Consider the following 12,911-nt stretch of genomic DNA (forward strand, 5'->3'; position numbering starts at 1 on the left):
CTCCTCCAACGTATTCAAGAAGTCAGGGAAGAAGAGGGCCATAGCTCCCACTTGTTATAAGAAAGAAGGAAAGACAATCTTGAACCCAAGTTCACGATCACTCCAGACTGTTGCAAAGTGCTTTCTCCCTGAGATTTTAACTGAGTTTTACCACTGGCAGCTTCAACAGTCACACTGGCACTGCCAGAAGGAAGCACCGACATTAGCCTTAACAACAGTCTCTTGCCCAGAAACATTCCAGGTAAATAATTGAAATCTCAAAGATTGGCAGGTGAGGAGGTGCCACTGTGTACCGCGTGGGGAGAGAATGCGTGGCAGGGCGGCCAGAGTAATCAATCACTCCGGTGAGGAAGGACACTCTGAGACGCATCCGCGCTTTTAAGAGCTGCGTCTGGCTGTGTTGCCTCTCAGCTAAATGGTGTTCAGTAAATTCTGAACTCCTCTTAGCCGAGAAACAGCAGTTCTCATTCTTCTTATCACTGAGGCATGTGAGCGTGAGTTCATTTTCAGAATGCCACAGTAACTATCAAAACACAAAATCTTCCAGCACCTCAAGTTCAGGATCTTCCACATAACTTATGACTTCAATTTCTGTTTCACCGGAACCACTTTTCTGCAAAACAAAACATCCTCCTTTAGACGTCTTCTTGAGAACTTTTCAGTTAAGGAGTTTCTTTACAACAGGTTTTAAGTCTATTTTGCTTCTAAAAATAGTAAATGGTCACTGGAGACAATGTAGAAAATAAAGTAGGAAGAAGACAAATACACACAAAAGTACCCATGAGCCGATCCCCCAAACACAGCCCAGTCTCTCCCCAGCCCTTTGTTCTGCACATAAAGTTATCTTTACAGTTATGTGAAGTCAGATGGATAAACAGCTTCATAAATTGATTTCTTTCTTGTAACATCATATAATATTTTAAATTCTATTGTTATATGATTCTCGGCTGCATCACTTTTAATAACTCCATCATATTCTGTATAGTTTACATGTGTTATGTCCAGTTTTGGTGATTATAAATAATGCTGATATTAACTAGAAAATGTGCAACAAAACAATAACACCGCCTGTAAGAGACCCTATTCCTCAACTTCATTTACTCATTTCGCACATTTTTAATATTTACACTGGATACTGCGCTGTGCGATGGGTATGCCGTGAGGACACACCAGACAGGGTCTGTGCCTCTCGTCCTTTCAATAGTCTGTTGTCCACTTAATTTTGGAATGAACCCCTCTGGATACAAAGAAGGGCTGGAAACCAGTCTCTAACAAATCCAAATTTCAGGATGAGATGTGTTACAATGAGCCCTCTTTTTATGGCTAAAAGCCAACTTGTCCCTTCCTTCGTCCCTCCTCTCTCCCACCCCCCACCAAGTGTCTGTCTTTTAGATGTTAAAATTTCTTAGGTGTGGACAAGCAAAAGCTGCTTAATGAGAGCTCTGGGATGGCAGCTACGCTCGAGTCCCAGCACTGGGTCCCCAGCCACGCTCAGATGCGCAGGTCGTCCTTACAAGCGAAGGGTTTCCGTTCCCAGGAGCCAAACCCTTCCCAGGGGTTTGCAGACTGTTACTGCCAACAGCACCAAGGGGGCCCCTTTGTCATATTGTAGCAGAGGCCCCAAAGCTGGGTGGGCCAGGTTTCATCTTTGGAGGTAGACACTGAGGCACTGGCACTGGGGGCCCAGCCGTGGTCACCTGTGCTCTTGCCCCATGTTCTCCCAGGTGGAGGCCACAGGATGGACAGCAGTGGGCGGCCCTTCATTTTCCCAGTGCTCCCTGCTCTCGTCCTCCCTGACCCCCTGCCAGGTTTTATGTGACTCTGCAATGTGAGGAGACAGTGAGTGTACCCAGTAGCCTGGCGTGCTGTGCCCTGACGTTCATTTTTTGCTTATTCCGAAGCCGGCTTGTGTACCCCAAGTTGTTCGTTTGCACACATGACTTGATTTTAATTAACCACAAACCTCACGCTTATACAATAAGCTCTTAAGCCAGTTTCTTTCCCCAACCTCAGGATATTGAAAGCAATCTTTGGGGGCCCTGCAGCCAAATGAGATACCAGCACTAACACGTTCCATCGAGAGGCAGGACAAATGGCTTCAGCCAGCTGCTTAGCTCAGACGCAGCTTCTCAGGGGTGACTCGTCTGGAGTGAAGACGGACTGACAGCAAAAGCTCAGATACACCACAAGAGTTTCATCCTGGGGCGCACTGTCCTTCCAGAAAAGCTATGGTTAAGAGCATATTGGCTGTTCCCCAGTACCAAGCATGGAACTAATGGGGGTTCTTTGGTCGGCCTCACTAGGTCAGTAACTGCCATTGTCTATAATCATTCCAAACCCCCAAACTGCAAACTCTAAAGAAAGGTCACAGCTTATTGAAATGATCCATCTTGGTGAGTGTTTTATCGACCTTTCCCGTCCCTTCAACCAGTCACCAGTTGATTCATCCAATCCTGAGCGCTTTATTAGAGAGAAAACAAAATTTGTTAAGAAAATTGCATGATTTACATCAGGAGTCTGCAAACTACCATCTGTGGGACAAACCTGGCTTGTTGCCTGTTTGTTTTGGCACATTTGTGTGCATGGTGTCTGTCTATGGCTGCTTTCGTTGACCCTCAAATATTTACTGTCTGTCTCTTTATAGAAAAAGTTTGCTGACCCCTGCTCTAAACAACCATTCAATTTAAGGATAGATTTGACAATCAATGAACCATAACTATATGCTGAAACTCACAAAACATTGCTGAGAGAATTAAAGAAAACCTAAACAAATAGAGTGACATGTCCTGCTTACAGATCGGAAGACTTGACAGGATTGTTAAGATGTCACTTCTCCCCAAACTAACTTGTAATACAACCCAATCTGATTAAGATCCCAGTAGCCTTTTTGGCAGAAATTGATAAAATGGCTCTAAAATTTAGTGCAAGGAAATAAAAAGCACCTAGAATACGAAAAACAATGCTGAAAAAAAAGTTATGCTTGGCAGCCTTGTACTATCTTGTGTCCAGGTGTATGATAAAGCTACAGTAATTAAGACAGTATTGTAGTCACATAGAAGTACACAAATAGGTCAATAAAACCACATGGATAGTCCAGACAGAGACCCACACGTATATGAAAAACCGATTTTCGACAAAGCTGTCAAGTGGATTCACTGGGGAAAGTGATGATTTTTCTACATGATGCTGGAACGATTGGGTAGTTGTAGGTAAGAACATTCGGTTAAGCCTAAGTGCTCTGAGTGGTATAACGGGCCCCCAAAAATGCATATCTGGGGAAGTCATTTGCCTTCTCTATGGTTCCTTACACTATGGAACTAGGAAAAATTCCTCTGAAAAATTTTGTTGATTGGGGTACCCACATGCAGAAACATGGATTCTTAACTCTTTTGCTGTGACATTCGGATGTGTTTTCCTGTGGCTTGCACCATCAACAACAAAGAGGTTTTGTGTGCCATATCGTGTAACATTTTGTAATAAATTTGTTATGTCATCAATGCCATTAGATTCTAATTTATCTATACTTAAATCTAATGGATGCTACTTAGTATGTTTTCAGTAATTTTTTTTGCTGAAATTCAATATAATGGTAAATTTGTTACCATATAACAAAGGTTTAAAATAAAAATAATGCCATGTATGTACAAAACAGGTCAAAATGTTATTAAATACATAAAATAGTCAAAATATCAATTTTTTTTGTGTGTGGATTTTTGACACATTTTGAAAAAAAGCAAACTTGCAATCAATTAACGCAGTGAAAGAGTTAAGATGTTAGAACTAAACAGCGTATTGGATCCTCCCATCTACGTCCTTACTCTACAGAAAAGGAAGTGGAAGGAATTGCCCAAGGTCAGTTACAAGATGGCTGATAGCAAATTCAAGTCTAACTGGTGAGGACACTCAAAATCGAGTAGGACCTTTCCAGCGTACGATGAAACAATCCGACAGAGCAGGATGACTAAAGCGGCAGAAAGCCACAGACGCCTGGGTGAGAAGACCCTGTCTTCTAATACGGAACACCAGTAACCCAACGGCAGATCCCTGGGGACCCAGCGCTGGGTAGAGAGGAAATATCTTAAGAACTTTCAACATTACCTCATAGTTAACGGTCACAACAAAATCTTTAATACTACTTTTCGGTGCTGGAACTGGTGGAAACAACTTGGTCCATAAGTGACATCTGAAAACAGAATAAAGGAGGGAGTTAGGTGAGCAAACGCATCCCTTCTTGTCCTTAAATTTACTCTAACAATTGACCTAGTTCATTCCAGGACCCGCTGTTTTGTATATTCAAGTCCTTACTGACCAAGACTTCCTAATGTCCACATGGTGACAATAACTGAAGGCCTTGGGGGCACTGCAAGGCTCTGATGGCCTCTGAGTCCCCTAAGAAACACACAATGGCATCTGCTCCATGTGGCGCCTATTACCTGACGAGAGAAGATCTATGCCACGTGTGTGGCAGGGGGCCCAGCTGTTACCTGCAGTGCTGGTTGGCACCACTTCCCCCTGCTGTGCTGGCTCACAGAGTGTACTTGATTTTTTCTCCCCTTTGAACTGCCACCCCCCAGCCCGTAGGTGCCATCTGAATATAACATTTATGACAGTGAAGCTGTTTAAAATAAAAGTCTAAATTATCTAAGGGCTCAGGAAGAACAAGCCTCCTCAAATGGCACCACCTTACTGAATGCTAACAGATGAGGCGTTCTTATGGGGCTGTTTGCAGGCTCCAGGGTGGGTCACCAGATCTGCGTCCCTTTCTTAGAATCTGTGTTTGACCTAAGAACAGTTAGGTCAGACAGGGCCAGGTGACCTAATGGCCAGGGAAAGAATCGGTACTTTGTCACGGGGGTTTGTGCTGGGGAGGAATTGGAGTGATTTCGGCCCCCAGTGGGCTGCCTTCCTTTAGCTGAGATGTAAAATGTGTGTGCGGGGGGTTCAAGAGAGGCAGACGAGTGCTGAGGGGGGCAGGCCGTTGTAAGGAAGCCAAAGAACACGGGTGTAAAACCCTTCACAGAAACGCATAGACTGTGGACAGATTCAAGCAGAGGAGCGTAATGGTGGGCGTTGGGGTGGGGGGGATGACATTGTCTCCATCAGTTTCTGTAAATCACCTCCCAGCGTTTCTCACTCTCTGGTCCACACTCATCTTGGAAAGGCTGTCCAGAGGACATAAAAGTGGCATACATCCATCCGCTAACAAGAACCCGAGTGGATGGCCAGCAGAAGTATAAAAACTCGACACGCAGAGCCCTTTGGACACACGCACATGTAACAAGTACCCACCTGCTGCAGGTGAGTGATAAGATGAAGACGAGGCAGATGGTTGTCAGAAGCACAACCAGAACCCATTCTGTCCAGGGCTTTGGCTCATCGTTTCCTGATGAAAGAAAAGGAAATAAATCAGGGCTAGAACCTGTGACAGACAAGGGAAGTGACGAGACCTGAGGGGGCATCAGAAAACTGGGGTTTGAGTCGCAGGTGCTGGTAGATGCTGGGCACGTGGCTGAACCTTCCTGAGCCTGAGATTCGTCACCTGGAAAAGGGGGTGACAGCATCCGTCTCACAAAGTTGACGTCAGGGTGAAATGAAATGATGGCATTGAGGCCATTTTTCATCCTACAGCGTTATTGCTCAGTCAGCAGGGGCACCGCCTCTCGGTTTTGCTACCTGGAGCTTATCAGCTTTTGCTGAGTAGTGAGGTTTTAGAGGGAAGAGCTACAAAACTGTGAGCCTACTGAGTAACCTAACTGCATTACAACCGAAGTATTTTTTCCAAAGCTGGAAATTGAACTTTTAGAGCAAGTGAAGTGTGGGATAATACTCATGGTTAACAATACGGCATCAGACGCTGCTATTATAAATGCTCCACAATCTCTACTATCCTCAAAACGCCTCTTGCGAGACCTCATGTATAGAGCATATAAAATGCATTATATATGTAGATTGAGGTTTGCAAAACAAGTTGTTTCCTAGTAGGGACAGGACTATGGCCGCACATGTGTGAGACTGGTAAGAGAAAGTGAAAGTAAACATGTTTATGTTTAGAGCATACAATAAAAGTAAACGTGATTATATTTATGTGTGAAACTGAGCTTAACAAAACTGAGTGGTAAACACGTTCACCAAAACAACTCCTGGTTATCACCTCAGAGGTAAACAAGTCCAAGGAAAAGAGGGTAAAAGCAGAATCCCAGAGCAATGCCGTGAGTGGTCCCACTGGGCGCTCCAGCTAAGACCCTCTGTGAGGTGCAAGCCGTGATACAACTGGACTCTCCGAAGCTCTTCCTTGCAAGACCAGCTCACCTCAGACCCATCGTGGGCCCTGTCGTCTCTCCTGGAACAGGGACCTTCACCATCCCGATTGACTCTGGGACTTGGTTCCTTGTTAAATTCTGTTCTATTCTGTATAACCTTCTGTGCTTACCAGAGCATTGGCCTCTGGAGGGACATTGGCTCCCAAATAAAGCTGTGTCACTCACTCTATTTGAACTTGTGTGCTGGGACTTTGTTCCCCACTCGTGTCACGAGTACCACACAGGGACATAGGGCCCTGCCAAGGGGTTAATGTCCCCTTGACTTTCAGGAAGACACTGAAGTGTGGTGACTGCCCTCACAGGTGTTCGCAACACCCCATTTCACAGACAGGAAAATAAAAGCAAACTGCAGATAGCATCACTTTGTTGCATGCTTCATTACTCTTTAGTGAAATTTGTTTCTGATGTGCACTCAGGGACAGATTCTTCTTTGAGCTTGGATGACAGCTTTGAGGTGGGGGGTTGATTTTTTTTTTGCGGCACTAGAAATGCATTCCAGAAAAATCGGAGGTCATTTACTCAGTGTTGAAAATGGTGTAATGCGCTTGCTAATCTGCCTGATTCACTTCCAGAGGAGAATGCAAACCTGAGGACGTTCCTTTCAGTGGTAGAGGCCACTTGCTGTCCCTTCCATCACTCACCCAGTTAACCAGCATGTGCTGGTCTCCCTTTCTATACTGTGTACTGGACACAGGTCACCAGGGTGAGCACACGTGGGCCCCCCCTTCCCGCAGGACAGAGTCCGGCCATCAGGGAAACCCAGCACCAAGCAAATGACAAGGTAATGGGGCTGTGGGGGCAGCAGTGCTCAGTGCTGTGGTGATGAAACCACACTGCTCCGGGAGGAATAGGTCCCAGCCTGCAGTTGGCTGCTGTTGGTTTCTTCTACAAAACGAGAAGTGAGTGGAAGTGGGACTTTCAAGTCCGTGTAAATAGCCTCAGACTTCCCCAAACTCCAAAGCACTTTACACCCAAACGTCCAAGGCCCCGCGAGGGAGCGATGTCTGCAGGGCATCCTGCTGGCGATGCCAGCTTTGCTCTGGTCTCCTGCTGTTGTGCCTCCCGAGAACTCTGAGTCGGGGTTTATTTTCTGCCTCCCCAAAGCTTGCATTTCTCCCCCTTCATCTCTTCCCTGTGCTTTCAAATATTCGTGGAGTCCTTTATCCTGAATAATCCATCACTTCGTTCTGCCACCTCTCCAGACTGTCATCAAATACCTTTGTACTTTGTTTCCCAGCCTAAGGTCTTGAATAGGGGTTCAGGCCACTCCATTTCCCCAGCTCAGAAACTGCTTTCTTCATCACTGGTGCCTTCCTCCCATGCGCGTGCAAAGGACTCTCGGTTTTTGGTCCAAGTTTATCTGTCCTGACCTCCCTGTGGACTTCAGACTTGACAGTGGCTTCCACCTGGAAACCAAGCCATTGACTTTTTACCCAAATATTTCTCCCGTCAGCAGCATTTCCTTCTACCCTGTTTCATTTCAGTCGGTCTCTCCGCTCAGCCCTGACCGCGCGGTATTTTACACCAGGGTCTGCTCTTTGAACTTGGCAGTTTGCTCAGCACAGCTTCGTCTTTTCATTCCACGCAGTTTTCTCCCAGGTCTCTGCTCCTGGCTCAGGCCTGACGCGGCTCCAGGTCTAGACCCTAAACTGCCCAGAGGTGAACCCTGCGGGGACGTGTCTCAAAGCGACAACACGCACAGTTAAACGCATGCTTTCTTCCCATGAAAACGACTTCTCGACTTCTCCCACTCTCTCCCCATCTGGTGTCCACTCCCCCACATCCCCAACTGCAGTCGTTGGAAGTCACCGTGGTTCTTCCCACTCTCACAGCCCCGGCCTCCTTTCCTTGTTTGCATCGTTCTGCCAACCCCCGTCACGAACGCTAGAGAAGCGTGCTCTGCCTCATCTGGAAACGGGTCCTGTTCCCAGCTCGCTGTGAAGGCAGCGTCTTGGCCTCAGTGCCCTCACCGGTGACAATGAGGCACTTGAAATAGCTGACCCTTCCGATGCCTCCTGGTCCAACGCCTTCTAGCCCCACTTAACCCAGGCCGCCATTGGTTTGCGTACGCTTACCTTTAACAAAATCAGTCTCAGGAAAGGAGTACACTTGGCGTTGCTGCAAGTTTGAAAGTTGTAGCAAAGTATAGAATAAATAAAAGTCACCCGTAACCAGAGGCAACGGAATGGCTTCTTCTATGTCAGGTGTTTGTATCCACCTTTCCTGAGGGCTCACAGACGCCAGACCTATTGCATAGCACTTAACATACCTTCTCAATGTACTTCTCCCAGTGATGCTTTGTGGTGGGCTCTGCTCCCCTCACTTCACAGAGGGAGAAATGAGCCAATGGGGCAGGTTGGGGTGGGGGAGGGACTAAGTCTACGTAGGACACACAGCTGGCGGGTGGAGCTGGGATTCTAGTCAGTTCTGTGGCTTGTAACCGAGTGTCCTGTTAAACCGAGTTCTTACTGCACTTCCTCAGAGCGAATATAAAGAGCGACTGGGACAAACCATTGCCATCAAATCAAATACCGTCTTGCTTTATTTCCCAGTTGGGTTTCCTGAATAAGGGATTCTGCCGGTTTCATCTCCCCATCTCTGAAACTCACCACTCCACACTTAACCATGAGGCAGGTACCCCAACATTCAGACAGTCCAGACTCACATACATGGAATAAGTATTTAGCAAGGAGCATGTCAGCAGAAAAAGTTATCCTGTTTAAATTCGGTTAAACAGGCCAAGTTTGGGTCCTGCAGAAAGAATGAGCAGTGTTGTAAACATTATCAGGGCCACACACTCGGAACAATTTGTGTCTCACATTGTGCAACACCCCATAGCCTGATAAGTCAAGGCCTGATAATAGCACCGTTTACTGCTGCCCATGATTACAAAAATCTTTTCAGTTAAACCACTCTCTACTTATTCGCTTCACCTCTTACTCTGATAAGTGAAGATTCTTGCTGAATTAGCAAAAATATAGAGGCAACTGATTTTATTTCATTCAATCAAACAAAGTTACTGGTGCATGCGAGGTCCATGTGGGATGCAAAGCCATGCTCGCCACTCGGAGGGAGGGGGCAGATGAGTCGTTTCTCAGGACCTGGCTCCGGCAGTGTCCCAGCGTGCCTGAGAACGACTCCCCTGCTGCCCATTGAGAACAGAACTAACCTCCAGAGGACAGAGCCAAGGTCACTTTACCGCACAGAAAACATAACCTGGCAGGTAAATCCAGTACCAGAAAGAGCTTTCACCTACTCACCGCCAAATGGACATTACCTGTGGATTATCTAGGGCTCTGTGATTTATTAACATGGAAAAACTGAGAGTCAGTTATATAAAATAAGTGAATTAAAGATTGCATTTACTCTTCTTCTGGTGAAGGTAGGAAAAGGGGAATACTTCCTGCTGACTGTATTTATCCTTCGAGTTAAAAGTGATTAAGAATTTCAATACTGTAAAGGTTGGGGGGCCCCTGAATGCATCAGTCATTTGAATTCTTGAGACTCTGGCCTTGGAGATTTTTTTAAAGAACAAGTTATTTCCAGGGAACTTGTACCTTCTCTCTGACTCAAGGTGAATGCCTTTCCTGACATTAAAGCGGAAGCCACAGAGGTTTCTTTTCAAGAGCTTAATGGACACTGCTATTTGGTTATGCAGAAATGAGTTCTTGAAAGAGGAAGTCACTCAGCCTGTCCTCTCAGCCCTCTCGGCTCTCTGCCTCAGTCCTGGATGCTTTTCAGACACCAGCAGCTTGGCGCTCAGCTCTCTGGTTTCTGGTGCCTTCAGCTTGCGTCGTGTTCGACATCTAACAATTTGACCTTGAGAATAAGCCGACTAATGAGAATTCTGTCGCTGTGTTATGACCCGGCGTACCTGATGACGAGCACGGGGTTAGGACGGTGGCAACTGAGAGGGCAAAAGCCGGAGGTGTGGACCCGACGTAGTCCCAGCTCCGCCTCTGGGGCCCTGGGACCTTTGTTAAATTGCTCAGAATCCTTAAGACACAGAGTAATAAGCACAGGCCTGGAGGGGAAAGAAAGTCACCCAATATTGCACATACTAGGAAGTAGAAAGGGGCATGGGGCGTGGATGGTCCAAACCCTCCCGGATCTGTGTTCAAATGGACACTGTGGACGTGTAGATAAGGAGAGCCTGAAGACATCATTGAAAATGTCCCCTTTGCTTGGTCTGCATGGAGGCTGACCGGGTCATGAGCTGGCAGAGTGTTCCCTTTCACGGCCATGAGTCCCCACTGCCCATCCTCCTGCCTCAGTCTCCCTTGCTGGCACCATGACCCCTGAGGTGACAAAGCATCACAGAAAGAAGGGTGTAGAGCCAATCCTGAGGCTGTTTCCAGATCCAGTCCCGGCACTGTCTAGGTCCGTCACTCTGGGCAGTTCCTTACCCTCTCTGATATCTCTGTTCTCATAATCTAGAAATCTGTAGAATTAGGAAAACTCTGTGTTTCTGAAGATACACAAGTTAACGTCGCTGAGCGTGTCTAGCAAACTCCCTGGTCCAGTAGGAGAATCCCTTCTTCCTCTGAGCTGGCAGACCCATCGTGACGCAGAGTTCCTCCATGAAAAGGGAGGGGGGTACCCCTAGAGCTGGCGAAGCCCGAAAGCACAGCGGGAACCCCCTCTCCTGATACTTGGGACATACTCTGAAAGGCCCCTGCTAGCCCTCCTCCAGGCCAGTGCAGACCGCCAGGGGTGCAGGGGCCCTGCAGCAGACAAGCAGTGGGGCTGCCAGGCGTGGTCCCAGCCGCCTCCACACTGCAGGACCCTGGGGAGAGGAAGCAGTTGACTAAACCAACTACCTTGTTCACCAACCTGAAATCCCTCATTGGCAAGGACACCCAGTATCCCCCTACGTTATGGGAGTGCCAGGTAAGCCCAGGTGCATTTCTCAGGTTGCGATGGGGTCCGCTTTTTATTTCTCAACCAGTTTTGGTCACTTTTGAACCAGAAGCTGCCATCTTTTATGTCACAAAAGCTTTAGAATTCACAAAATGTATTCAGAAATTAAGCAGCAGAAGAAGGCAGAAGTTAAGAAACCTAGGGAAACCCAGTTTGGGCCTCTGCAATATTTTCCCTCATCTTTCCCTAGCCTGGTTTTCTCTCTGTTTCACCACAGGGTGAGGATTGGTTGGAAAAGAAAGACTGCAGTAAAAAAAAAAAAAGAAGAAGAAAGGAAAGGAAAAGAAAAGAAAGGGAGGGAGAGTAAGAAGGAAAGAAGAAAAAGAAGGAAGGAAGGAGAAGGTAAAAGTAAAAAGGAGAGCAAGGAAGAGTGGGCAGAGGAGTCAGAGGCCTGAGGGTGGCACTCCGGACCTGGGGCTGCACCCTGCTAGGGGTCGAGTCAAGGAGACGCTTAGAGGGACCCAAAGGTGGCTCCGACCCCTCCAGCTTTTGGTTCCAGGTGCCGGCTTTCCTCACTCATTCACAGCCGGGGAATGTCAAGTAGAGGAGAAAGGTACAGAGTTGCCTGTTTATTAGTATTAGTGGAATCTTACTTCCACCCTAGCCCACATCCTCACAAGCCCCCTGATTTTCTGCCTCAATCTACGTCCGTGAAGTCCTTACAGATCCTAGGATGTGTCACGTGACTCTAAGAACACCCTGTCTTCTCCCCAAACTGTTACAAGAAAGCCAGGGCCAGGATTTCCTGTGAGTGCCTGTCTTTCTGTGAAAGGAGCTGCCCTGGTGAGCAGCTGGCACCCCTGTGGCCTTGACCTCACGCTGAGCGACCTGGCGACCCTGGTCCTGCTCTCTGGGTGCCCATGCACCATATCTCAAACCTCAAGACATCTGCCTTAAAAATCCCTTCAGTTGGCACCTGTACTATTCTTGCATAGATCCTGGCCTTTGCTGAGGTCGCCACAAAGGCCACTCGCATGAGGTGCAAGGCCTATGACTGTGGGTGAGCCTGGTCCCTCAGAAGCAGGACGGAGAACAACTGAGCCCAGCCAGTGACACAGCTGGGAACGAACGCAGGGTGGACGCACACAACACTCTTCTCTGAGGGGCAGGGCAGAGTTGTAGGAAATCTTCTTTTGCTAACTGCTTGCTTCCCATGTGGCATCTGGGCTTCATGGAGGGGAGGCAAGATGATGGACTTCAGAACCTACGACCAGGGTCAGGAAATGAGAAGGTTTTGGTAAACAGGAGATAGCAAAGATAATAAAGGAACAGAAGAATGTGGAAGTTAAGAAAGTTGAAAAAGGAGAAAGACGCATGAAAAGTGGGAAGTTAGCTCTTACGATAAGACCCAGATGCCAGTTGAGGAAGGGCAGGTGATAAGGAGCGGTGATAACACGAAACTGCTGCTTCCATTAAAAAGAAGACGAAGAAAGTATCCTTGCTCTGGAAATCCTAGCACAGGAGGCGACCTAGGGCGGAGTTTCCAGGCAGGCAGCAAACACACACATGCTGGCTGTCCCCGTAAGTGCCACCCTCCAGCCCCCTGGACCTCCAGGGACCTTGCCAGCTGAGCTGCACTATAGTCCCATCTCCTCCACTCTCCCTTTTCCCATCAATCCAAACGTCCTCACCCTGCATCTCACTCTTTATTTAATAACCTTGGGCGATAAT

General features: G+C 47.3%; 1 protein-coding gene across 1 annotated transcript in view; it reads right to left on the reverse strand.

Annotated features, from left to right (window-relative positions):
- IL5RA (interleukin 5 receptor subunit alpha) overlaps window positions 1-12,911 on the reverse strand; it is a 37,313-nt gene continuing 24,402 nt past the window's right edge. The window contains exons 10-12 of the mRNA XM_074312145.1: window positions 5,290-5,383; window positions 4,099-4,183; window positions 1-613 (exon numbers count right to left, since the gene is read on the reverse strand). Coding sequence (XP_074168246.1) covers window positions 527-613; window positions 4,099-4,183; window positions 5,290-5,383 — 266 coding nt within the window. The 3' untranslated portion in view covers window positions 1-526. The remainder of the gene's footprint in view (window positions 614-4,098; window positions 4,184-5,289; window positions 5,384-12,911) is intronic.

Source organism: Rhinolophus sinicus, linkage group LG10 (genome assembly GCF_036562045.2).
Source record: "Rhinolophus sinicus isolate RSC01 linkage group LG10, ASM3656204v1, whole genome shotgun sequence".
Classification (NCBI taxonomy): domain Eukaryota; kingdom Metazoa; phylum Chordata; class Mammalia; order Chiroptera; family Rhinolophidae; genus Rhinolophus; species Rhinolophus sinicus.